At 44.2% G+C, this 25872-nt stretch overlaps 1 protein-coding gene across 1 annotated transcript in view; it reads left to right on the top strand.

Annotated features, from left to right (window-relative positions):
- greb1 (growth regulating estrogen receptor binding 1) overlaps positions 1-25872 on the top strand; it is a gene marked incomplete at both ends in the record, with an annotated part of 95252 nt that overhangs the window by 66549 nt on the left and 2831 nt on the right. Inside the window, 10 exons of the mRNA XM_084308262.1 lie at positions 7576-7732; positions 8324-8426; positions 9339-9494; positions 11231-11367; positions 11623-11784; positions 13258-13462; positions 14579-14738; positions 15134-15258; positions 23505-23737; positions 24229-24429. Of these exons, the coding sequence (XP_084164388.1) occupies positions 7576-7732; positions 8324-8426; positions 9339-9494; positions 11231-11367; positions 11623-11784; positions 13258-13462; positions 14579-14738; positions 15134-15258; positions 23505-23737; positions 24229-24429 (1639 nt within the window). The remainder of the gene's footprint in view (positions 1-7575; positions 7733-8323; positions 8427-9338; positions 9495-11230; positions 11368-11622; positions 11785-13257; positions 13463-14578; positions 14739-15133; positions 15259-23504; positions 23738-24228; positions 24430-25872) is intronic.

Raw genomic sequence — 25872 nt, 5'->3', positions numbered from 1 at the left:
GATTGGTCCCAGACCTAATCAGTTAAGCAGAGACAGATTAATCGCGTTGTCTATTTACACATAAGGGTTTGCTGTAGGGGTCAGTCAACTTCACAAAGTCATAGGGTTATAGGGTCATGGTCATCATCGATTGTGTCTGGGAGTCGGGGCAGTTCTATGAGCCTCGCCACGGGACGGGTGTAAGTGCGACCCTGGACAAGCACTTCAGCTGCTCGGACCTTGCCGTCGGCACCGGTGATCACTTTGCTTACGCAGCCGGCCGGCCACATAGCTCTGGGCAGTGATTGATCAACAATCATGACGACTGTTCCTTCTGTCAAATTGTCTCTCTCCTTTACCCACTTCTGGCGGGTCTGTAGAGACGGTAGGTAGTGCAGTAGGAATGTCCTTTGTTGTGCACTCTCTATGGTAGTGCAATCATCTATGTTGGGGTCTGCGGAGATAACAGTGCTCAATCCACAGAACATAGGTTTCTTATTCTCAGCCTCCTCTTGACTGGCTTCCCTCGGGATAGGCGTGGGCCACTCTCCTTCCGGGAGCTTTAGGAATGCTGGGCCGTCACTGTAGACATTGCGACGGGGGAGGTCATCTAGGGGCATTCCCCGGGTGATGACGTCAGCTGGGTTCTGTTTTGTATCAACGTAGCGCCACTCTGTTTCTCCGGTTAACTCTTCGGTTAAGTCTTGAATCTCGGTGACTCTGACTCCCACGAAGACTTTGTACTTGCATGAGTCCGATTTGATCCAGGCGAGTACTGTTGTGGAATCTGACCACAGGATTGTTCTAGACACCGGTATGGTGAGCTCACGTTGGATGAGCGTGGCTAGGTGCGCTCCGGCTAGGGCTGCGCAGAGCTCTAGACGTGGGATAGATTGTTGCTTGCGTGGGGCTATTCTCGAGCGGGCGAGGACAAATGCTGTGTAGATCTCTCCCCCCTCTTCTTGGGCCCGCAAGTAGGCTACTGATCCGTATGCGACCTCTGAGGCGTCACTGAAGACGTGTAAGTCCATTTTACATGTCTCTGGCCTCACCGTGGGTGGGAAGTAGCTTTGGCGCATGTTAACGCCTGGGAGTGAGTGGAGCTCCATCTCCCACTCTCTCCAGGTGGATGCAAGGTGTGCGGGAATGGGGTCGTCCCAGCCCTGGTCCTTGTCCCACAATGCTCGTACAATAATTTTTGCCCTGGTGGTGTACGGTAGAATACATCCTAGCGGGTCATATTGTCGGGCGAGTGTTGTGTACACACTCCGTCTGGTGGTCGGCGCCGCCGCCGGCCTTCCCTGCTCCGTAGTCAGGGGCTTGTGTCTGTAGTGAAGCGAATCTGTTTTGAATCGCCACACCAATCCCAGGGTCATCTCCTGGGCTTCTCCCGGGATTGTAGCCATCCAGGTCTCGCTGCTGGCTGCCTTGTCCTCGGAGGAGAGGCTGCGCAGTACTTGCGGATCGCTGCTGGCCCACTGCCTGAGATCAAAGCCGCCTTTGATCAATGAGGCGCGGAGTTTAATCAGGAGAGCCTCGGCTTCTTCCTGGGTTGAAAGGCTTTGTAGACAGTTGTCTACGTAGAAGCTGTTCTTTACGCTGTGTCGGACCTCTTCGTCCGCTGCTGGGTCCTCTGCTACATGTTTCTGTAGTGCAAATGTAGCACAGCAGGGGCTGCACGTCGTTCCGAAGGGGAGGACTTCCCATTGGTAGATGGCTGGGTGCTCATCTCCTGGCTTCTCTCTCCATAGGAACCGTAACAGGGGCTTGTCCTCCTCTACTAATCTCACCTGCAGGAACATTCCTTTAATGTCCCCGCTGATGGCCACCTTTTCCTGGCGGAAGCGGAGTAGAACGCCGAGTAGGGAGGGGCCGAGTGTGGGACCGGGCAGTAACTCTTTATTCAGATTTTGGGATCCGATCTGGTAGCTGCAGTTAAATACTATGCGGTCTTTACCGTTGTGATGGACCTTGTGGTGAGGCACGTACCACGATTCAGTGGTCTGGTCAGCCTCTTTAATGTCCATCTTTGTGACGTGTCCCGCTGTGATGAGCTTCTCAATCTCGGCGCGGTATACACTCTCTTGGGCGGGGTTCTTGGCTAAGCGCCGCTCCGTGTTCAGCAGGTACCGTTCTGTGGCGTCTGTCTTGGCGTGGAAAGTAGGCATTCCTTCTCGCCGCAGGAGTGGCGTGGCGTATCTCAACACGCCGTTGACCGGGACTCTCTTGGTCCCTGTCTCGAGGAGGTGAATGGCGTAAATGTCATCTTTAGAGCGAATGTCTTTCTTTCCGTTCTTAAAGGGCATTTGTTCCAAGGTCCATAGCCGCTCTACGTGTTGCAGGAGTGCGGTTTCTCCCTCTGTGACTCGGGAGTGGAGACATCTAGTGGCTGTACTTCGGTTGAGAGATTTGGCGAGCGGGCCTTGGAGAGTCCATCCCAAACGGGTCTCGACTGCTGCAGGACAGCCTCGGGGTCCGGTATGAACCCGGTCTATCGGGACAATGAGGTCTGCATGGTCGGAGCCTATCAACAGGGTCGGCATAGCATTGTCTATGAGCGGGATCGGTAACTTGCGCAGATGTGCATATTTCTCCATCAGCTTGGCGACGGGGTATGTGTACCGCGACAGTCCTATTTCTTGGCTGGTGAAAGCGTCTGTAATCTGGTACCGTCGCTCAGGCTGGCCGCTTGCTGCGATAGAGAATGAGACATTCTCGCCCTTTATCGTCTTCAAATCTCGTCTTATTGTCCGAATTGTCATTTGGGTTTCGCTTCCCCGCAGCCCTAGCTGGGCCGCAGCGGAGGCGAGCAGAAGGGTCTTCTCTGACCCATCATCGAGGACGGCGTAAGTGTCCAGGACTTTATTCTGGTAGCTTAGTGTCACACGCACTACTTTTAGGAGTACTCGGGCTCCACTGCTGCTGGCGGGATCGATGTACATGACGCTCGCTTTGCTGCTGGATGGTGCGGGTGAAGGGCGCCGTCTGTTACTGTCGTGAAGTATGTCCAGATGGGCTCCATCGCACTTGGTGCACCTTTTCTTTAAGCGGCATTCGGCTGCCATGTGTGAGCGCGCACAGCGAAAACAGCGCTTGTTGGACTTTATCCATTGACTTGCTTCCTCCGCGTTCAGCTTGGGGAAGGAGTCACATTGCGCTAGCCAGTGTTCTTTCTCACAGTAGGGGCACACTATCTTCCACTTCTCCGTTCTGGAGGGGGTACTGTGGCTCCTGCTGCTCGGTACTGACTCCGATTGGTGCATCACAGTCACCGATCTTCTTCCATCATTTAGTCGTCTGGTTCCTTCTCTGGAGCCAGGGGTGCTCCGTCCGAATGTATCTAGCCGTAGGCTGCTGACTTCTCTCGCCAGGAAGTCTGCTAGATCGAGGAGGTTCGGTTCGGGGCCATTCGGGTCTCGGTGGTCTCTCTGCCGCCTAAAACGCTCCTGTCGAGCGGGCGGCAGCTTCTCCAAGATCCTTTCCACATTTGAGTTGGCGTAAAGTTCATGCCTCCCCTTCTCTCTCTGCGCTCCCAACATCCCTACCAGGGACTGCACTCTGATGGACAGGTCGTCCAGTGCTCGATTGTCTATTGCTGGGGGTAAGCGGTCGATGTGTCGGATCTCCTGGATCACGTAATCCCATATGCGCCCATACCTCTGGTCCAATGCTACCAGCGCTGCTGTGTATGGGGTGGTGGAAGTCGCGTAGGCGAGCGCTATATTTTGTGCGCGGGGTACCTTTAAGTGCTTCAGTAGGATGGCGTATTTATGGCGTTCATCCAATACATCCACCAACATGGTCTCCAGACACATGCAGAGTTCTGTATACTGGGCCCGGTTCTCTTGGGTGAAGTCGGGTACCATAGGCGTGCCAATGTATGACGCTGACTGTGGATACATCGGCGAGCGTTGGGGGAGAGGCCTCCTAGGCGAGTCTCCTCCCGCTCCTTGGTATGGGCTGGTACCGGCAGTGTACCATGGCCCGCTTGTCCAGGTGCTGTTCCTCGGTGCGGGTCGTGCGTCGTGCTCACCCGTGTATAGAGTCGGGGGTCTGTAGCGCAGCTCCGCGGGAGTATAGCCTGGGCTGTACCGGACCTCCTGGTCCGGTAGAGTACTGTGCTGTCGTCGGGCGCGGTTCTCCTCCTCTTCCTCTTCGTCTTCAGTTAGGTCATCCAGTGCTTGTAGTCTCTGGTTTAGCCTCTCCACAGGATATGCTGCTCCTTCCCGGTTGCTAGGTCTCGCTTGGACCGGTGGGGGGAGGTGGTCTGTGGGGGGTATAGACCTCGTCTGTTGGTCAAGTTCAGGGTTGTTTACTCGGCTAGGGGATGCCGCCCTGGAGGTGTGTCTAGACGAGTTCCTGGAGCCTCTGGCGGAGGGAGAGGGTGTTGTCCGTCTGATCAGCTGTTCTATTAGTTGCGCTTGCTGTCTGTCGCGCTCTGCGTCCCGTAGAGCACCAGCAGCTGCTCGCTGGCTGTCTGCTCGGTCTCGGGCCACATTCTCTTCCATCTGAATGCGTCTTATTTCTAGACGTATATGCTCTTCTTCGCTCCGCTGCTGGATCTGCAGTCGGTCGCGTTCAGCAGCGGCGTTCAGGCTGATGAGGAAGGCCTGCTGTAGGGTCCTCTCTGCCTCGCTGGGAGAAGGCGGTTGTATAGGGGAGCCTTCCCTCGGGGTACTCCTTGCGGAGCCTTGGAGCTCTATCTCCACGGTGCTCTCCCCGTCTTCTTCCGTGCCGAGTTCTCTCTCGGTAGCGTTGTATTCCTCCCGGGACTCATCGGGGACTACTTCTTCAGTACTGGCGGGGTGTGAAGTCATGTCTGGTTCCCACTGGTCCCCACCGTGAGCTTGGTCAGTTACATTAGAACCCGTAGGGGCCTCTATGGTCGGGGTAGTCTGGGCGTTGGGGTTAGACATACTTTTACTTTCTAGTTTTACCGCGTTTACTGTTAGTAGAAGACTAGGTTGTTGACTGACAGCGTAAGCCTCTAAGTACTGAGGGAGCCGTCGTTCGCGCTGCGGGCGTTGGTTAGGAGGATCGTTTCGTGGAGTGTTCATCATAGGCCATTTCAATATTAATAACACTATATTAATATTACACTAATTACCATCCGGCTCGAAGGACCAATTGTAACTGAGGGGTACAATTCCCTGACTGTATTGTTAGATATGATACTTACTACCACTACCTCTTGTACTTTAGACTCTGGCCACCCAGTACTAGGCATAAATAATTATGGTAAACACTCCCACGTAGATGAAACGATCCAACACAAATGTACCAAGTCGAAAGTCTGCGTTTAATAATAATTAATACATAGCAAAAGGTATGTAGAGCAATCACTTAATTACATTTATGATTTGAAATAGGATGCACTTTTATGGCAAATGAGTATTCGTTGGTATATCAATAGAGAACGTCCAATCTCTGGTGGCGCAGGCGGTAAATATACAACCTGGAATATTTAAGGAATAATAGCAATGATACTTTAATGATTATAGAACTGGATACACTAGGGGGGAATTCCGGTCGCTTGTAAGACAACTGGAGAAGGGGGGGGGGGTAGAGTCTGGCTGTATCCGTCTGGCCGAGGGTATCCTGGGAGAACCCACGGTTGTGCGGCTCGGTGCCTCAGCGATCCTCGATCCACAGATGAAAGCAGTTGGACTCTCTGTGGGCCGGCTTCCTCCGGTCCACGATGGAGAGACGTGAAGCGACCTCGTCGTGTAGAGCGTCTCCTCACCTGTCGTCCTCTCCGGGGGGGGGGGGGGTTTCCAACACACGGCAGTGTTGGTCTTTATCCATAGAATAATCACTGTATACAAAGCATAATCCGTGCCTGGGAAGGCGGGCTGTCGTCGGTAGAATAATCCGGTATGCAGGTCCACTCGCTCGTCGGCTCTGGGGCTCCTCGGGTGCAGCCTCACATGGGGTCGGCCACCCTGGATAAGCAGCCAGTTCTACCCGAAACGATGGGGGTACTGACTACGATAGTATTCTCACCGCACGAAGCACTACATATGAATAGACTATTATTAGCTTAATAGACTACGTCCAACTCGACGATATAGTGCCAAATATGACTATTCAAATATTAATATACACGATGTCTCAATACCGATGGTAGGCCGAACTTGGCCTTACTCCCACACGTGGCGTCGCGGGGAGGCTTTACGTCTGTCACTCTATTGGAGGGTAAGAAACTGGACTAAAAGGGAAGTCCTACTTTAGTAGCGCAGTATATATACGCACTATGAACAAATAGTACCATTAGTGGTGCGGTAGCCAGATTCCTACGCGGAACTAGGACTTGTTCGTACATGTTGAGCGGTACGTTTGAACTGGGTCTGGGGGGTATGGCAGCCTGGCACCAAGGTCTCGACCAATAGTAGAATGGAGACTATTATGGGATGTTCAGTAGGCTAGAATGGATATTCAATGCATATTGTACAAGGAATATACAAGGGATATCAGGGAATATTAGAGAATATACAAATACAATTAAATATATATATATAAATAAATATATATATTCGGTTTAATCTGGCCCTTCACAACAGTTACCATACATGTATTAGCAATGTCACTTTTCACCTAAATCAAGTAAAATACCATTTGTTCTAACTAGTTCAAACCTTTATGTAATCAGAATCCGCTATTATATGAAACAAGCATGTTGGACCTGTCACGATCGCCTACAGAGACAGAGTAGGCTACATTTACTAAACAGTTTTGTAGCTTGCAAAAACAGTCACAGCCAATCGAGGGAGATTGGACTATACAGCACATCTACTGCTTTCAAACATGCCTTATCATTTTGGGCTTCCACACTTGAGCAAGGCGCCTGAATATTAATTGATAAATTAATATGAGTTTAGAATTTTAACACATCATTACAGTTTGAACATTTAGGTAGGATAGACACCATGTAAAACACATACAGACAGGTGTCTGTTGCCTGGGATAGCAGCTTCATTCGCCCAAGTTAAAAACATTTCAACCTGAGCAAGAGATTTGTCACACAAACATAGACATACATTTCACCATGATGTTTTTATAAAAGCTACTGTTGAGATCAAAAGTGCTTGTATGTCTTCAAAAGCCACAAGATAAAGCAATACTCATCTGCACTGGTTTGTGTTTAGTTGTAGCATTCCCAGAGAAACTTTATTGAATTAATTGAATATGCTAATATTGACACAAACACACATATAGGGGGCTGTCAGTTGTCCCTAAGAATACAATTTGACTATGAATAGGTTGAAATGAGGCAAATTCCAATGAAATTGTAATATTAATTGTAAAATGTACATATTATTACCACATCAAAGCAAGCATAAAATGCGTATAAGTTAATTGTGTGTTGTGTTTGCTATTATGGGTACTAGTACCAATAGGAAACAATCACCAGGCATTGATTGGGCTGTGCTTTGGAACATCCATTTATTGGCTTATTTAAAGGCACAGTTCCAAAGTCAGTGATGTATTTTCAGCTCAACTCATATAATTGAGTTGCGACAGCCCTAATATACATACCGGTACACACGTCCTTAGCCTTGCTTAGAGTAACACTGTGCTGTGTGTTTGTGTGTGCAGGCCTTTGCTGAGTAAGATGATGACGTGTACAGAGCAGTCTCTGTATTACCGCCAGTGGACGGTTCCAAGGCCGCACCACATGGACAGCAGCAATCGTACCGAAGGACGCAGCGACAACTTCCATCCCCGCAGACTGCTGCTTAGTGGTCCGCCCCAGGTACTCTCTCTCTCTTGCTTTCTCTTCTTTTTTTTTCCCCCGTTTATTTCTTTTTATTTGTAGGGATGTTCACTCAGCTCACAATACGATACACAATATTGGATTCACAATCTCGATACGATTCGATATTATAACAATATTTTAACAAGAAATATATATTTTTTTCAAAAGACACAAAATATGCAATATGCGATGTTTTTTCTAAACAATATGTGTTAACTTAGTAGATAACTTAGTAGATGCGCGTCCCGGTGTAAACAGGAAGCAGACTCTGCAGTTCTTGAGAGATGTCAGGACAGTGAAGCCTGTCGATGGTCTGTCTGTCTGTATATGTACAGTATCTATCTACAGTATATCGATCTATAGATATATCTATACACTATCTATCTATCTATCTATCTATCTATCTATCTATCTATCTATCTATCTATCTATCTATCTATCTATCTATCTATCTATCTATCTATCCATCTATCTATCTATCTATCTATCTATCTATCTATCTATCTATCTATCTATCTATCTATCTATCTATCTATCTATCTATCTATCTATATGTAACTAAGGTCAGTGGTGTGTGTGTGTGTTCAGGTGGGGAAGACTGGAGCATACCTACACTTCCTTGGCATCTTGTCTCGGATGCTGATCCGGCTGATGGAGGTGGACATATACGACGAGGAGGAAATCAACTACGGTTAGCATTCATAGTTATTAATTAATAGTTATTACTACAGCTATTACTAGACAGATCATATTGCCCTGAATATAACAGTGTCTTTTGCCATTAACACCTGAAAACGGTGTGGGGGAGAAAGTTTCAATCGATATGTTGCCCCTCTCCTGATAAACTAGTATGACAGTATGTTGTTCAGTGTTCTAGTTTCATATGATGCCACTGGCTTTGTGCTAACTTAAAAACTGAAGTCCTTAAGACTCACTGCAGAGGAGTGTTTTGGCACTGGAGTTGGTTTAGAGGCATGCAGTGACAACTAACTGCCTGGGCTAGTGACAGTTTGAAGATGTCAGTTAGGACCTCAGTCAGCTGCTCAGCACAGTTCCTGAGCACACTGCCGATCAGGGCCTACAGCCTTACAATGCACATTGATTGGTGAGCAGGGAGAACAGCCATTCAAACATTTAACCTATGTTTCTATTTTTCAATTCATTATCATTAGATACTGGTAGAAATACCAGTTGTATAATATATGTAAATGTTTTATTTGTATTTAATTGAAATAACTCAATTTAATAAAAAAAAAGTTAAATATGCATATTTACCTTGTTTTATTCAATGTGTTTGTATTACTAGTACATTCTGCTAAGATTTTAATTATTTTCTTAAAAGTCTTATTTTGGGGCTAATATGGTATTACTAGAACAAATACATATCCATTCAAATGATTTAGATAATGGTGTGTGAAGCATAAAAACGGTTCAATCTAACAATGATTCAATTTTATTCCGATTATTTAGGCAGAGAGATGTGGTGCATCATATAATCATACATGTTGACCATGAACCTGAGTTTGATTTAAAAGATACATTGGTGTGTGTGTGTGTGTGTGTGTGTGTGTGTGTGTGTGTGTGTGTGTGTGTGTGTGAGTAGGTTTCCAGGTGGACGGTGTGCAGTACCACTCAGCCAGCAGCCCGTGGCCCAACCCAGACATGATGAGGAACATGACCTTCGACTACACCATTCACGACCCTAAATATGATGACATCAGCTCCATCTACTGCCCCGGATACAAACCCACCACTGATGGTACAGTGGCAGAACAGACAGCGAGAGAGATGATAGTTAAATGCCTAGAGTAGGGCTGAGCTATATTCACTGCTTATCAACTTTTTATGTTATCAATAGGGGTGTAACGGTACATGTATTCGTCCCGCGAATTTACGGTACGGCCGTCACCGTGCGGTACGTGCAGCTATATGAAGAATACGCCTCACAGCGCAAACACACCAGTCGCACATGCAGGCACTCGCGAGGTCCGTGCGAGAACAGCGCGCGTGGCCGGGCACACCGAGTCCGACTTCAGAGCGGGCGAAAGTGCACGGAGGAAGGCACATTTACATTGGAACAGCTGCAGGGTCATTACAATTTTACAGTTTTCTTTCGTTTTCTTGTTCGCCCAATAATGTTAACCAAATGAAACCAATGGAAAGAAACACACCAACAAACACACCAACATTCTCCCCCGCCGGACTCGAGTAGGGTAAATCTGCAGTGCCGCAGCCCCATACATTGCCGGACTCACAGGCACAGCTGATCAAATAAAAAAAAGAAACATACTTTTCCTATAAAGAATTATTCTATTTAATAATAATTATTATAATAATTATCATAAATATAATATATAAATACAAATAAATAAATAGATACAAAAAATTATTAATAATAATTATTATAAATATTTTTTTTCTGTTGTACCGAACTCGTACCGAACCGTGACCCCAATACCGAGGTACGTACCGAACCGTGGCTTCTGTGTACCGTTACACCCCTAGTTATCAATGATTTTATTAAAGGTCCCATGCATTATAAATGGCCTTTTCCAGTGTTTAGCATTGTTTCCTAGCAATGGGGGATTATATCAATGTGGTCTGTGTCTCTAATTATCATATTGACTCATCAGTCTAGTCTCGAGTTCACGAGATCTTCCCTCACTCAACTAAGCCATTCTGATTTGACTGTTTTGCTGACGTGAATACTACTGGTTGTAGTCACCGCCCACAATTCGCTCAACAACAGAGCAGTGTAATTACTTCCTCAAACAGAGTGTGTGACAGACAGCAGAGAAGGAGAGAGAGAGAGAGGGAGAGAGAGAAGGACCGCGGCGCAGGAGTGTGTAAATGTGTGTGCACCGCGGGGATGGGTCTTCTCCCCGCAGTCGGGAGCACTCCATATCACTGTCAAAATATCTGTGCGCACGCTCCCACGTGCATGCCCGTATTCCGATCCGTGCAATAATATTCACAGAGGTATATATTGTCATTTGAAACAAGTTACCAATGCATTGTCCCATGGGATTATGCCCTCCCGCGGCAAAATTAATTAGTATCCCCATCAATCTCTCTATCTCTCTCTGTCTGCCAGTCGCAGACTGTGTGGGTGACGGTCACTCAAAGCGCTTATGGGCGGAGCCCAGCACAAATAGCATGAAATCCTGAGGTAGAAATGTTTAGCTTTTGAGTACTTGATTAAAAATATAAAACAATGAAAAAAAAAAAAAAGTGTACAGATCCATGTTTACATGTTTTTTACAGTTCCGTAGACTCACAGGAATTGTGTAAAGTTGCCCAAATAGTGCAAGGAATAGCAATGCATGGGACCTTTAAAACATTTGCACAGAATTGCTATTTTTTATTCTAAATCAGTAGGTCTCAACCTTTTTGATGCATTAGACCTGAAATCAGAGGAATGCCTCTTCACAACCAATATTTCAATTGATTAAGAACATTTTCTTTTTTTGACGTGGGCCCTGTCGTCTCCCACAGGAAACCCTGTGCGCCAGGAGGACGTGTACCTGCGCAGAAGGACGTCCAGGATCAAGCTGTCCAAATACGCAGCCTACAACACCTACCACCACTGTGAACAGTGCCACCAGTACATGGGCTTCAACCCCAGATACCAGGTCAGCACACACACGCATAATAACAATAATAATCAGAAGCGCACTCAGAGAGATGCCTACACCCACGTAAGCGGGCAAAGCCCTACATCAGCTACAGTAGCCTATATACAGTTATGAAAATGTGTTATAGGGCTCCTGCCATGGAGCAAGAATGAGTCAACACTACATTCTGTCTCTTACCTGCACTCTCTCTTGTTCTCTGTCTATCTCCCTATGCCTTTCTCTCTCCCTCTCTCTCTCTCTCAGATGTATGAGATGTACGAGTCGACACTTCATGCCTTCACCTTCTCCCACCTGCTCCTTGGGGAGGAGATTCAGCTCTACTTCATCATCCCCAAGTCCAAGGAGCACTACTTCAGCTTCAGCCAAGCAGGAGGCCAGCTTGAGAGCATGAGACTGCCCCTCACTTCTGATTGGGTAACTGAAGTAGTCAGTCATCAAATAAATTTATAAAAGGAAAAATCGCTAGCCAAAACTAGCTTAGCATTGCATCTCAGGTCACCCAACGTCACCAGCTCCAGTGCATTCTCATTGTGGGGGTGTAACAAAATTGCAATAGCCAGTCATTTAGTGTTAGCAATGTGGCTCTTAGAATTAGGCTAGTTCTCCTGTAAAACGTCACTTGAATTCTCACCCCAAATGCAGTATAAAGGACAACGTTACTAGTAAACAGGAAAGGATCTCAAGGTGGTTGTACTCAGTTTTACAACAGTTGTTTGTGCCGCAATTCCAAATGTGAAAGGGATAGTTTAGATATTTCTTTACATAAAGTGTCAGCTTCAGACAGGTAACACATAACATAACAAATAATCCATGCCACAACACGCAAACAAAAATGTTAACCACCCACAACAGAATACAACATGTATTTCTGATGCTTGATTATTCTGTCAGACCGAAACAATATCTTGGAACTAGCTGGCTAGGCTTCTTCAAAAGACAAAATAGTTCCAAGACACTGCATCGGTCTGAGAGAACCGTATACTGTCATGCACTTGTCCTAATATACTAACCTACACTGTAGGACTCAACACTTTGATGAACATTGTTACTCAGCTGATAGAGTTGTACCCTTCCTGCTGACTTGTTGTACAAAACTTGTACTGTAAGTCGCTTTGGATAAAAGTGTCAGCTAAATGACTATATGTAAATGAGAGAAGAATCAAGCATCAGAAATACCCGTTGTCAGCTCATACTGTATGACTTGTAGTCATAAAATGCAGTTTTCACTTACCCCACTAGGTGTCGCCATAGACCAGACCTTTGCATTGTGAAAATTATTCTCAGTATTCTAAACTAGTTACTGAAATGCAAGCTGTGGCAATAACTTCTAAATTAATTGTACCTTGTGAAAGTTTTTTCATTTTTATGTTATTTTCACAATGGTGTTTCTCCCCTGTAGTTATTGTATTTGAATTAACAAAGGGTATGATTTAAGCCTGGTCCTAGGCACCTCCAGCAGCAGCTGGTCAGCAGACCTTAGGGCTCTGGATGGGGTGTGGTGTGGTGATGCAGGAGCTCAGCTAAGTACAGTGGAGCCAGCCCGTGTAGTGCTTTAAAACCGGTCAGTAGTTTAAAATCTATACGGAAACGGAATATAAATACACTTGGGTCCAAACTGTTCCCTAGCAACAGAATTCCAGTGAAACCATATATACAATTCAGCACCTATTGGTGTCATAATTGGAATGGTTTATGACTTAAGTGGCAATTAAAATAAAATAAAAATCTTTATTGAGACAGTAGGAAGACTGAGAGGGAGACACAGGAGAGAAGGTTATTTATTGAGAGAGTAGGAAGGATGAACATGTGTTTATTTAAGGAGAATATGAATTACTACACCATCTCTCAGCACAAAACAAAACAATCTTTCCCTCTCCTCCCATCCAGAACCCAGACTGCATCAAGAGTCCTATATTCACTCCCACCACAGGGCGCCATGAGCACGGTCTGTTCAACCTCTACCATGCCATGGATGGAGCCACTCATCTCCACATCCTAGTGGTCAAAGAGTATGAGATGGCTGTCTATAAGAAGTACTGGCCCAACCATATCATGCTGGTGCTCCCTACTGTCTTTAATGGAGCTGGAATAGGTAGGTTATTGCTGCAGTTACTAGCACTACTACTAAGCTGCTACTAATACCAATATTAGTACATATCCCCTCCAGATGTATTTTAAACCCTTAAACATTTTTCTATATTGAATAACAATTTGTATAAACATGGTTTTCCACCAACCATTAACCTTCATTGAAAAAGCAGGATCTATGAATATTCAAATTGACAACAAGCACCCATTGATATTGACTAGGAAATCCAAGTCGACAGCTTCTATTTTATCAAGACATGTCAATACCTACTCAGCTTTCAGCAGTGTTGGGAACGTTCACTTTCTACATGAACTAGTTCAGTTCACAGTTCACAAATGTTTTAAATTAACTAGTTCAGTTCATAGTTCATAATAAATTTTTTTTAACTAAAGTTCATGGTTTCAAAAATGAACTCGTTTATAGTTATTTTTTCAATACGTTGCTGCAAGCTATTATTTGTCAAAATATTGCCACAACCCATATAGAACCACAGACAGCAATCAGAATACTGGCATTTCAATCACACTGTGATTATTTATCAGTGTTTCCCCTACCATTGCCTTGAAGGGGCGGGCCGCGTCGCGCGTAACGAGTCTCTCTGTCCGCACGCAACACACGCACACCCCGAACCTTTTGTGTGTGTGTACGCCCGTCCCAAATCTGGCACACTTTTGAACGAAGTTATACTGTGATAGAGCGCCGAGAATGAACGTGATCACAATTATGTTCATCTAGCAAAAATACAGTACGTTCAGTTCACGTTCGCCCAAAATATTAACAAGTTCATGAGCGATCGTTCATTGAACGCGTTCAGGTACATCACTGGCTTTCAGTGTCTGCTGAAGCTAAAGGTGTTAAGTTGGACCATGATAGGTTTGACCTGTTAGTGACATCACACACATGCAACTCTGGGGAATAATGTGAAAAGGGCACTCTTTATTAAATGTGTTTGTATTACTAGTACACATCGACACGTTATGTACAAATAACAATCTGTATAGTCAAAGTCATGTGTCCAAGATGAGTTAACCGTTTAATACCACTACTAGTAACAGTACATACTTACTAATTCAGTGGCACTTAGTATCCAAGGCAAACTTCGCTGCTCTTATCCTATAGGTGCAGCCCACTTCCTGATTAAGGAGCTGTCCTATCACAACCTGGTGCTGGAGAGGAGTCGTCGCTCAGAGGGAGGGGGGCCAGCAGGGGACGTGTGGCCCTTCATCATCCTGGCTGACGACTCATGTGTCATGTGGAACACTGTGGACCTGGACCGCAGGTACACTCACTCACTCACTCACTCACTCACTCACTCACACACACACACACAGTCACACACACATTATGAAACTAGCTGTAGATACATACTTTTTTCATTCGTTTTTGTTTAAAATTTCTGTTTTCAATTCAGTTTGTTTTCAGATAGTTTCCAGAGTGGGATTGCTAGTTTTAGTTTAGTTTTAGTTTCAAATGTTTAGTTTTAGTTTAGTTTTTATAGTTTATTTTGTTATATATGTATATGTTATACATTATGCATTTTTTCTGTACTTTTATTTTAGTTCGTTTTTGTTTCAAGTACACAAAATGTGACTTCTGACTGAGAATGTTAGAATGTCTAACATATCTTCTGTCTTTTCTTACCCCCCCCCCACACACACACACCTCTCATCACAGCAGTTCGTCTCCGGTGGAGAGGACGGTGCCTCTCAAACAGGTCCTGCAGCACATGGAAGCCTGTCCAGACCTGGGTCACTATGGCTTGTGTGGCATGAGGAAGTGGAGCAGTCGTGGACTCCCAGGTACGCCTGGCACACCAACCTCTCTTCACAAGGATACCATTAGTATCCCTCATTAACACATTCACGGCCAGGGGTCGCTGTTTACCTTCTGGGTAGAACACCAGCGCTTTGTTCAATGGGGCTCTTTGTTCACTTGCGAGTGCTTAAAATATATGAAATATTATAGCTATGGATCTAATACACCCGCCGATTGTCAGTGAGTTGCTTCCAGTCAACATGCACAAAACAGATTTTTTTTTTCATCCGTACATTTCCGTTTTATACCGTTTTGAATATGAGTAGTTTGGGTGATTCTTACTAATCCCAGGAAAAGTTGCGATAATAGCCCTTTAGTGAAATCCAGTTATCACGTTGTAATTTTTCACCTGATTATCTAATCATCCTGAAATCGACGCTAGATTATCGTTATGATGTCTCCTCATGCAAGAATGAAATGTGGTTTAGACCGGCGCCCCCCCCCCACTGCCACCAAGGTAAACAAGGTAAACAGCCACACACAGTCCACACAGACCGCTTCGATTGCGGGAGAAAGAAATATCAGATCAACACAAGATTTGATATATAGTGTTCTTACCTTGTCTCTGATGTAATGCGAAAAAAAAATTCCAATTATCTGATCGCCATTTGAAGTACTGGTCACGGGAGTCTGTGCCACGTTATTCGGCATTGCATATGAAGGAGGGGGGGGGCAGCCTAGTTGTGATATCGTTGTAACAGGTTACCTTGCCGGAGTATTTAAACCCCGCCCACGCGGCTCAGCTCGGCCCAAAAAAAATACATGGTTTCTAATGGAGTGCAATAGCGGCCACAATGCGTTAGGGGGCGGTATTGACCGTCTGCAATCTCAGACACACTCAGAACAGCATGCACAAGGTGCCTCGATGAATTACACACAAACACACAATTTATTAAATCTAGAATAATTAAACTTGACATGGTTAAGTTTCAAACAATGTTAATTATGTTTAGGGCAAGAAATAATACACTGACAGAAAGATTACAAAATCTTTTTCATTTAGAAAGTGAGTTTAGTAGGAGGAAATAAAATTTTAAACATCAGTTTGCATGTACCACACTTAAACAGATGTGTCCAGGGAGCGTGAATACTTTCGGCAACCAACATGCCCTTCCGCGTTGCTCTGATTGGCCAGCGATAATGCGCATGCGCGCGTTACCGCCGTAGGGGGAAAGCGAGCGTAGAGGGCTGGCCGATCGCTGGCCAATCCGAGCAACGCGAAAGGCATGTTGTGGTACCAGAAAAGGCACGTGAAACACTGCAGACCACTGATTGGTCAGAAGAGAGACGCGTCACTCGTTGGAGGCTCTCCACAAAAACAGAAAGCCGCCATCTTTAATGTCTCGCATTGGATTTCATTTGCAGCAGGAACAAGTGCAATTAACAAAAAAGGATACAGTCACTGTGTATTCTGCCTCATTTATTGATGAAACAAAACCGACATCAACACAATTTGCCACAGAGCGGAGAGTTTAGTCTCACAAAAAGATCGCTGACTTGTTAAGCTTGTTATTAGGTTAGGTGCTAATGTTGTGCTATCGTTTTAGCATGGCTATCGTACATAGCGTGATCAATATAACTCGCTATTGATTGTTTGTACTAGTAACTAGTAATGGTTAATGCTAGTAGAATAGACACAACGTGAGGTAATCACCATCCATTTTAAACCGGTTATTACCTAATGCTAACGTTAGCAGATAGACGCGAGACTGGTGCCGTTACAGCTTGTTAGCCTAATGCTAATGCTAACGTTAACATTAGCAGATAGACGCGAGAGCCTAGGTAACGTTAAAGCAATGAGAGGTAGCGTTAGCAGAATAGACACAACGAGAGTCTCGTTAATGTTATTATTGATTGATTGATTGATTGATTGATTGATTGAAAACTGTGTTTTACTCTGCCTTGCGCCTAGCTCGCGGACATAGCTATGCTGGAGGTCTCAGCTGTATACCAGCGGCCCCCGTCTCCCCACAGGGAGACAAGTACGAAATGCGCATGCACGCGTTACCGGCGTAGGGGGAAAACGAGCGTAGAGGGCTGGCCGATCGCTGGCCAATCAGAGCAACGCGGAAGGGCATGTTGGTTGCCGAAAGTATTCACGCATGTGTCCTTCAGTTATTGGTGTAAAGTTGAGGAATTCTCTCCATAGCGAGCTTAACACATTGGGTGCCACGCCCCTTTGCCCAGATAACCCCTTGAGTGCCAGCGCTTTAGTCAATGGGAGGTCGGGGATATTTGCGAACGCTTAAACCAGGGTTCGAAATTAACGGGGGCTTGGGGCATAATGCCCTTGAAAATGGACAAAATGCCCTCGAAAATCAGTTAAGGGGGGCACAAAATGCCCCCGACAGTTTACTAATTATATATATATATTTATCCGGTAATGGCGCGTCTGTGTATCGTACGGTTCAGATGACGCGCAAATTAAAAAAAATCATTTGGCGGAGGTGAGCACTGGCTGCTGCAGCAGCAGGAGCACTGCAGCTGAGCCAGGTGCTAGTCAGTTTGTGTACAAATGGCAAGCACAATCTAAATCAATCTTCATTCCGACTTTAAAAACATAGCCATTAACATTACATAGGCCTACACACATCTTGCCATAGCGTTAGCAGTTTGTACAAAACAACGCACGTTTTAACTATAGAATCAGCCCGCGAGGTAATACAGTCAACGAAATGTTACCGTAGCTACTAGCTAGCAGAGGAGGAAATGGGAGTCTGAGAGGCGGGTGTTTAAAGACAATGATAGGCGTTTATTCAACATCCAAGAAGGCTAACATACAACTGTGTTTTACTAACTCCAACCGGGACTATTGCCGCTTTCCCACTGCATGCCATCACCTCCTAACGTTACCGGAGCTGATAATAACATTGCCTGAGCTGAAGGTGAGTGACACTAAAATGTCCGTGGGGACCCGGCGCCAACCCATAGATAGTTCCAACTCGGAGGTACTTCCCAAGGTGGGGTCCGGGAGGGGGGGGTTCGAGCTGGAGCATAATTGTGTAGGTTTTTAGATAACAGGTATTAGGGGTATATCTTATATAAGACAATTAACTAAAATGTGATTTCATTGGATGTGCTCTGACAATTAATGCTTGTATATCTTATCGTGTGTTGTCATGTTTTTGTGTTTGTTTAAAATTTTTTTTAAAAATAAAATACAGATAGTTCCAACTCACCGAATTACGTAATCCACCACAGTTGCACTCAATATTTAAATAATGTTAGTCTAAATAAATGTAGACAGATACATAATAATTTCAAGCAGAACACAAATCTTTCCATTAAGAACTGACAATCGGGGAATTTAAACATGGTTGACATTGTTTTTTTGTGTTTATATTAAAGAAAGGAAAGTCTAGTGCTGGCTGAGCATATTGTTTGTTTGCACTAAGTTAATACTACAAATGTAGCCTATATTTGTCAGTCAGTTCGGTCTTTGTGTGCCAAACATTATTTAAGGCTGTAAACACTGTAACACTGTAAACTTTTTAATTTCCGCGATAATAGCCCTTTAGTGGAATACACAAAACACGTTTTTTGGCTGATTTATTAATCGTTTTCAAATAAACGCTAGATTATCAATAGTATATGTGTACTTATGCACGCTAGAGCAGGGGTTCCCAAACTTTTCAGGCCAGGGCCCAGAAAATAGGGCGTCAAAGAGCCGCGGCCCAATGCACATCGTCAGGGTTTTTTTTTTTTTTTTTTTGCCAGGTGACGATTTTTTAAGCCAAATATCACTTCAATCCTATTAAGTTAGTTCAAGTTAGTTATTCATTTATATGTGCTATTTATGAGAGGGCTAACTTGTTGCAAAATAATAATGATAATAATAATAGCCTCATTAAAATACTATTGTTGCTTCGGTTGTTTTCAGCGTTTTATGTGCATAATCTGTTATTTAGTTTGAAATGTTCGTTGAAATAAGTAGATTTTTCGTTTTTGTTTATTTATTAAGTTAATATAAAACCATATAGTCACATTTTAGAATACAACTAGAAACACTGTCCTGGCCTGCTTCTAAGTTCAGTGGCCTGACAAAAAAATAAAAAAATAATTTTTTTTTTTTTTTTTTTTAATCATCTCACGGCCCACCCGTGGCTGCTCGCGGCCCACCTTTGGGTCGCGACCCCGACTTTGGGAACCACTGCGCTAGAGAAGCGGGCTGAAAAATCGATTATCCATGACCTGGTCAGCGCTAACGTCATACACACACACACACACGTTGTGACCGCTGTGAAAAAACATCTGATTACCCCAAAACTGGTAACATAGAGTCCTTACCTCAGATCAGATGTTCTGCAAAAAGATTAATCCAATTCCTGATCGCCATTCCAAATATTGATCGCGTTTATTGATCCAACGTTATAGTCCGAAACACATAATCGAAAGCTGCTCTGAGCCTCCCCAGTGAATGTGGTAACAGACACTGCTTGCCAGAGATGGGGAAACCCTGGACCAGAGTTTTTTTCTGATGCACATGGCCACTCAATCTAATCCAATGATGTGCATTACCCTCCGGGAGACGATAGGCGGCGGTATTTGCCCTTTTCTAGCTCAGAGCCATTCCCAATGATAACGTCAGGCTGGATGGATGAAAAATTAATGGATATCGCTAATAAAAGAAATAACGATTAAATAACGAGAAAACTCATCATTGGCACTCAACGCATGGCGAGTTAGGACGAGAAATCTCGTCGTTGGCACTCAAAGTGTTAAGGGATGTAATAGTGTTTGTCAATTCAAAAAGAATTATAAAAAAAATATTTAGTCAGTATGAAAGTCAAATGTGATCTGAATAGTGAGATATTTTATTTTTTTTCTTTTATTCTTCATTATTATTATCATTTAATTTTTTCTTGTTTAAACTGTGGATTGTTTGTTTCTTTGTATATGGTATAAATTATTATTTTGTGTAAATTTGGTTGTACGCCGACCATCAAGTAATACTTGTTTAGTTTAGGAATAAGGGGCAGGTAACTAGGCCTATAAGAATTATTCTTCTTCCTGCTCCTTTTGCCCGTGGTATGGTATTTATGATTTTGTATGAAAAACTCCATGATTGTATTGTTTCCATGTGGCAAATAAAACTCTGAATCTGAAAGAAATAACGAGTTAAAAACGTATATAAGTATACGTGATTGGCCGCCAAACGCTTGCTCCCAATCACGTATATATATATATACGTGAATGGCCCCGGAAGTGTTAAAGGACCACGCCAGTCTAATTCAGATTTCTAGCTTTACGCATCTTTGAGCATTTGGAAAAGCACTATATAATTAAATCAGATGTATTATTATTATTTTAAGACAGGACCCAGGTGTAAAAACTGACTTGCCCTGAAGTCTCTCAGACAAATAGCTCTGAAATCAACTGCAAGAATTTGCATCAAAACCAACACTGTGTAGTCCATTTCATTGATATTTGTATATATATATATATATATATCATAACATTAAATTAAATTCGAGAGAGTGTTTCTTAGCATGCACAGAAAGTTCTTTTCTGCATGACAAATGTGAAATTTGCAGAGCGTTCTCTCTTCCAAATAATCCAGCCACGTCTCTATCCATTCATGAAATTAAGTCACACACTTTAGGATCCTCCTTACCCCGGTAATATGCTTTGGTTTGTAAGAGTGACATTTAACAATGTAATGGGAAGCGCAACAAATAGGTCTAGTATCCTGGCCAGTTCAGCCACGGAACAGCACATCGCCCATTGTAAATAGAACATATTCGAAAGATGTAATCCACTAAATCACATGTTTCAAGATCTTGTGTCTTGCTATCAGCTATCTGTTGAGCCCATTCTCATTCAGATATCTTGAGGTGAGAAGTCAAGGGACCCCTTTGAAAATGCCCTGCCCATGACATTTTCCTCCTATCAAATTTTAACAATCTTAAAATGGCATAATTTTGGAGCAAAATCTAGCAATTGGTAATCTACTCTAGCATTACATGTTTGGTACTTTTGGATTCCTCAAGATTTCTTAGTTTCACATGATACCAGTATCTTTGCACTAGATTAGTTTAGTTTAGTTAGTGATTTTATGTATATATATATATATAAAACTTACTGTATACTTTTTTTGTATTCAGAAAGGATTATAAAGTTGTGTTCAACTGAAACCACTTAAGTTCTACTCTAAGTATAGAAACAGTATAGACAGGGCGGCTAAGTGGCGCAGTGGGCAAGGCGCTCACCACTAACGCAGGATATGCTGGGTTCGAGCCCAGCTCTCGGTGTTGCTTCCGGCTTGGCTGGTCGTTCATACTAATACAATTGGCAGTATTAGGGGGTGGGAAAGCCGGTGGGTGGGGATCGGACGTTGTGGACAGCGACTCCTACAGGTCGGTTGGTGCGCCTGTACAGCAGAATCAGGAAGCCTCCCACGCGTTACTCCTCGCCGCTGAGAGATCGCGCTGTGCAGGTGAAAAGATGCGACAGCTGCCTCCTCGTGTACCGGAGGGGACACGTGATGCAAGGCTTCGTCCACATTGCAGCCGACCAGTGGGAGGCATGGTCTAACAACGTTCGAGACAGGCGAGGGTAGAATTGGATAATACGAAATTGGGATGGGAGAAAAATTGAAAATGGGGAGAAAAAGTAGATTAAAAAAAAAAGAAACAGTTTAAACAATATTTTTATATATTTTTGCTTATACATCAGTATAGTACAACTATATTTGTACTAGTTGTACTAAAGTACAACTTACTCTTGTTAACCATCTCAGTCATTAACACTTTAATCGCCATGGGTTAAATTCATAATTTACCATCCCTCGCCAGCTCTATTTGTCTATGGAGAAGTTCCCCTTCTTTGCAGGGCTATAACTTTTTAAAGGGGAACTATTTTACTATTTCTTTCACTATTTGGGCACTTTTACACAATTCCTGTGAGTCTATGGAACACCTCTGTAATATATATATTTTTTTTATTCATTGTTTTGTATTTCTAATCAAGTCCTCAAAAACAGCATTTTTCTACCTCAAGATCTCGAGCTGTTTTGAGCCTGGGCTCCTAAACCACTGCGCGCGTTCTGGTTCGCCTGAACATTAACATGCAGCAGTGTCTTTATGACATCACATATAGGGCACATTTTCAAATGACTCAGTTCAGTGAGGGTGCATATTGTGAGAGGAGAATTGGAAGAATGCGCCAATATGAGAATTTTGATACATAGATCATATTAATATAAGTTCACATAGCTAGGAAACAATGCTAAACACTCAAAAAGGCCATTTATAAGATAGTTCCCCTTTAAATTCTATTGCTACATTGCCATTATTATGGCCCATTCAATGTCCTATATGTATTGTTCAGGGTGTAGCAACGTTAAACTTTTTCATTCACATATTCATACTAAAATATGGTCTAAAGTATAAGTATGTTTTTATCGTTTTCTGCAGCTTTCTTCAGAACGTGATTTATAGCCCTAAATGCATTATATTGATGATCAGATACAGTTTGGTAGGAATCTGTGCGAGATGAAAAATTTCAACTGGACGTACTTCTAGAATGATCTACGTATGATCTGATGATGACCGGATGGGCGGGGGATCGTTTATAATTCCGTGGGCAGCGTTAGATGATTCATCCAGAGTGGGTCATATGTTCATCATAGCAGTTTATATGGAATACGTTAGAAAATAACGCTGAATCTTACCGTATGTTCCTCGCGCCGTTGGACGATCAGCGTGGAGTAGACCGTTTTCGATTATGGGATGTTGATCCTGATGAACCATTTCCAGGTTGTATAATACTATATACGTCCAAATAACGTTGTTTATTGAGTTAGGGCGAGCGATTGATCATCCAGTGTGTTGAGATGGAGTCCGGCTACCGATCGCGAGTGCCCGGAGCACATATGGATGAGCACTTCCTGTTTGGCGCGCCCCTCCCTCTTGGCCGATCTGCCGATCGGCCACCAGATGGCGCTCTCGAACCGTTAGACAGTTGAGTGGCGCTCACCAGTACATCTCAGGGCTCCGGAAAGGAAATATTTCGATGACAGATTTTTTAAATATTGACATCAAAGACGAGTTACGGCGTCTTCGGCAGAATGAGCATGGCTAGGAATGACGTCTTAACTCGTCATCGGCGATCATAGTGTTAATATCCTGTAAGTACAATCTAAGTACACTTAAAAACAAAACAAAAAAGTGTGTAGAACACTTCATATACAAAAACTTATTTTTGGTGTGGAAATATCTACAAATGGCAGGTACCAGGCTCAGGGAAGCCTTCTCCAGGGGTCACCTCCACGACTTTGTCCTGCTCAACGTGGACCTGAGTCAGAACATTCAGTACGACCAGAACCGCTTCACTTGCCATGACGTGGACTTCACCCTGCGGGCCCACAGCGCCGGCCTGCTGGTCTGCCGCTTCAACAGCTTCAGCGTGATGAAGAAACAGATCGCCATTGGCGGATACAGGACCTTCATTATCAAGACCAAGGTGAGTCAATCCATTGTTACCTTCATAGGGTCTCTAAAGCGACTGTTAATCCACACCTGAGTTTTAACCATCCAAAACGTAAAACAGCAGGCCTTGCACATTTCCCAGGCCTCATACCCAGGGGTGCATTGGTCATGGGACGGAGTTGCACACCGGGCAACCGGGTCTGTGAGCAGAAGCACGTGCACACACGAATGCGCTGCACTCAACTCATGCGCCAACTCGCTAAGTACCCACCTGGCTACTTTGCATAACAATAGCTCTGGTCGTCAGGTGTGTTCAAATACATCCTCAGATACATTAACACAACGCGAGGGAACATTTATGCATTTATGTTCCCATTTAACGCTGAAATTACTGTACAAGAACAGCCAGCCACTAAAGCACCCAGAAAAGCACACATTAGTGGTTTGACAAGATCTTGGTAACGTAAAGATGACAATGTAAAGATTTTCGGACACAATGGTCTTACAGTTGTGTTTTTCCCACAGTTGACCGATGTGCCTACCTCAGTGGGGCCCTCCCAGTACGTCTGCGCCCCAGACAGCAAGCACCTTTTCCTGGCTACACCAGCCCAGCTACTCCTGGAGAAATACCTCCAGCACACCAGCCAGCGCCTCTTCCCCCTCAGCACCAAGAATTACACACACCCTGTACTGTCTGTCGACTGCTACCTCAACCTGGGCCCTGAGGTACACACACACACACACACACACACACACACACACACACACACACACACACACACACACACACACCATGTACTGTCTGTCGACTGTCAACCTCGGCCCTGAGGTACACTCCAAGGTTATTATAGTTAACTACAACTGAAATAAAGTTTAGTTTTTGTCAACACAGCAAGCATGAGGAGGCACTGTATGTCTGTGAGACTGGGGTGATGTCTACAATACATGACAGTCAATTGCCTTCACAAAGTGATGTGTTTGTATTACAATACATATTCTGAACTTCTCAAATCTTGCCCCTGACAAAGATTCACCATATTGAAATAATACAAAAACTTTTGATAACTGTAATTTACCAACAATTAGTAGCAACACTTACTGACTGAAACTCATGTCCACAGTATACCCTTCCATTTCCAAAATAATTCCTGTCCACGCCAATAGTGTTTTAGAAAATCTCTGTCCACACAGCAACGTAAAAATGCACATATTGACCTGAAGGCAGGTTGCAGGGATCTCTCCATCCATGGTCCTGATTGCAGAGAGAATACTCCGTTTTCAGTCCGTTTACCAACAAGAGAGGCATTGGTCATGATGTTCACGTTTCCCAAAAGCTCTGTTTCGGCCGACCACAGGCTTTTTTTTCCTTCTTTAAAAAGAAAATGATTTTATATAGGCAAGACCAAGTTTTTAAAGAGCTCTACCCTGGAAGCTCCATTTTCAATGACCTTACTTTGAATAAGTAAATGAAAGCACATACGCACTAAAAATACATTGCAGGTATACTCTCAGAAAAGTACATAATGGATAGATATATGTTTTCAACACACTTTCAGTTTTGAAAAATATACAGATTTTTTTACACAACACTCATGGTCACATGCTTCCCAAGTGTCTGTACCACCCTGACAGACACTGTTATGTGACCGTGTGTCTGTGCCCTCCTCTGTTAGGTGACCATGTGTCTGTGCCCTCCTCTGTTAGGTGACCATGTGTCTGTACTCTCCTCTGTTAGGTGACCGTGTGTCTGTACTCTCCTCTGTTAGGTGACCGTGTGTCTGTACTCTCCTCTGTTAGGTGACCATGTGTCTGTGCTCTCCTCTGTTAGGTGACCGTGTGTCTGTACTCTCCTCTGTTAGGTGACCATGTGTCTGTACTCTCCTCTGTTAGGTGACCATGTGTCTGTGCTCTCCTCTGTTAGGTGACCATGTGTCTGTGCTCTCCTCTGTTAGGTGACTGTGTGTCTGTACTCTCCTCTGTTAGGTGACCATGTGTCTGTACTCTCCTCTGTTAGGTGACCGTGTGTCTGTACTCTCCTCTGTTAGGTGACCATGTGTCTGTACTCTCCTCTGTTAGGTGACCATGTGTCTGTACTCTCCTCTGTTAGGTGACCGTGTGTCTGTACTCTCCTCTGTTAGGTGACCATGTGTCTGTACTCTCCTCTGTTAG

This window comes from Notolepis coatsorum, assembly GCF_963971535.1.
Source record: "Notolepis coatsorum genome assembly, chromosome: 2".
Lineage (NCBI taxonomy): Eukaryota > Metazoa > Chordata > Actinopteri > Aulopiformes > Paralepididae > Notolepis > Notolepis coatsorum.
This window is presented reverse-complemented; position numbering and strand designations above follow the sequence as displayed.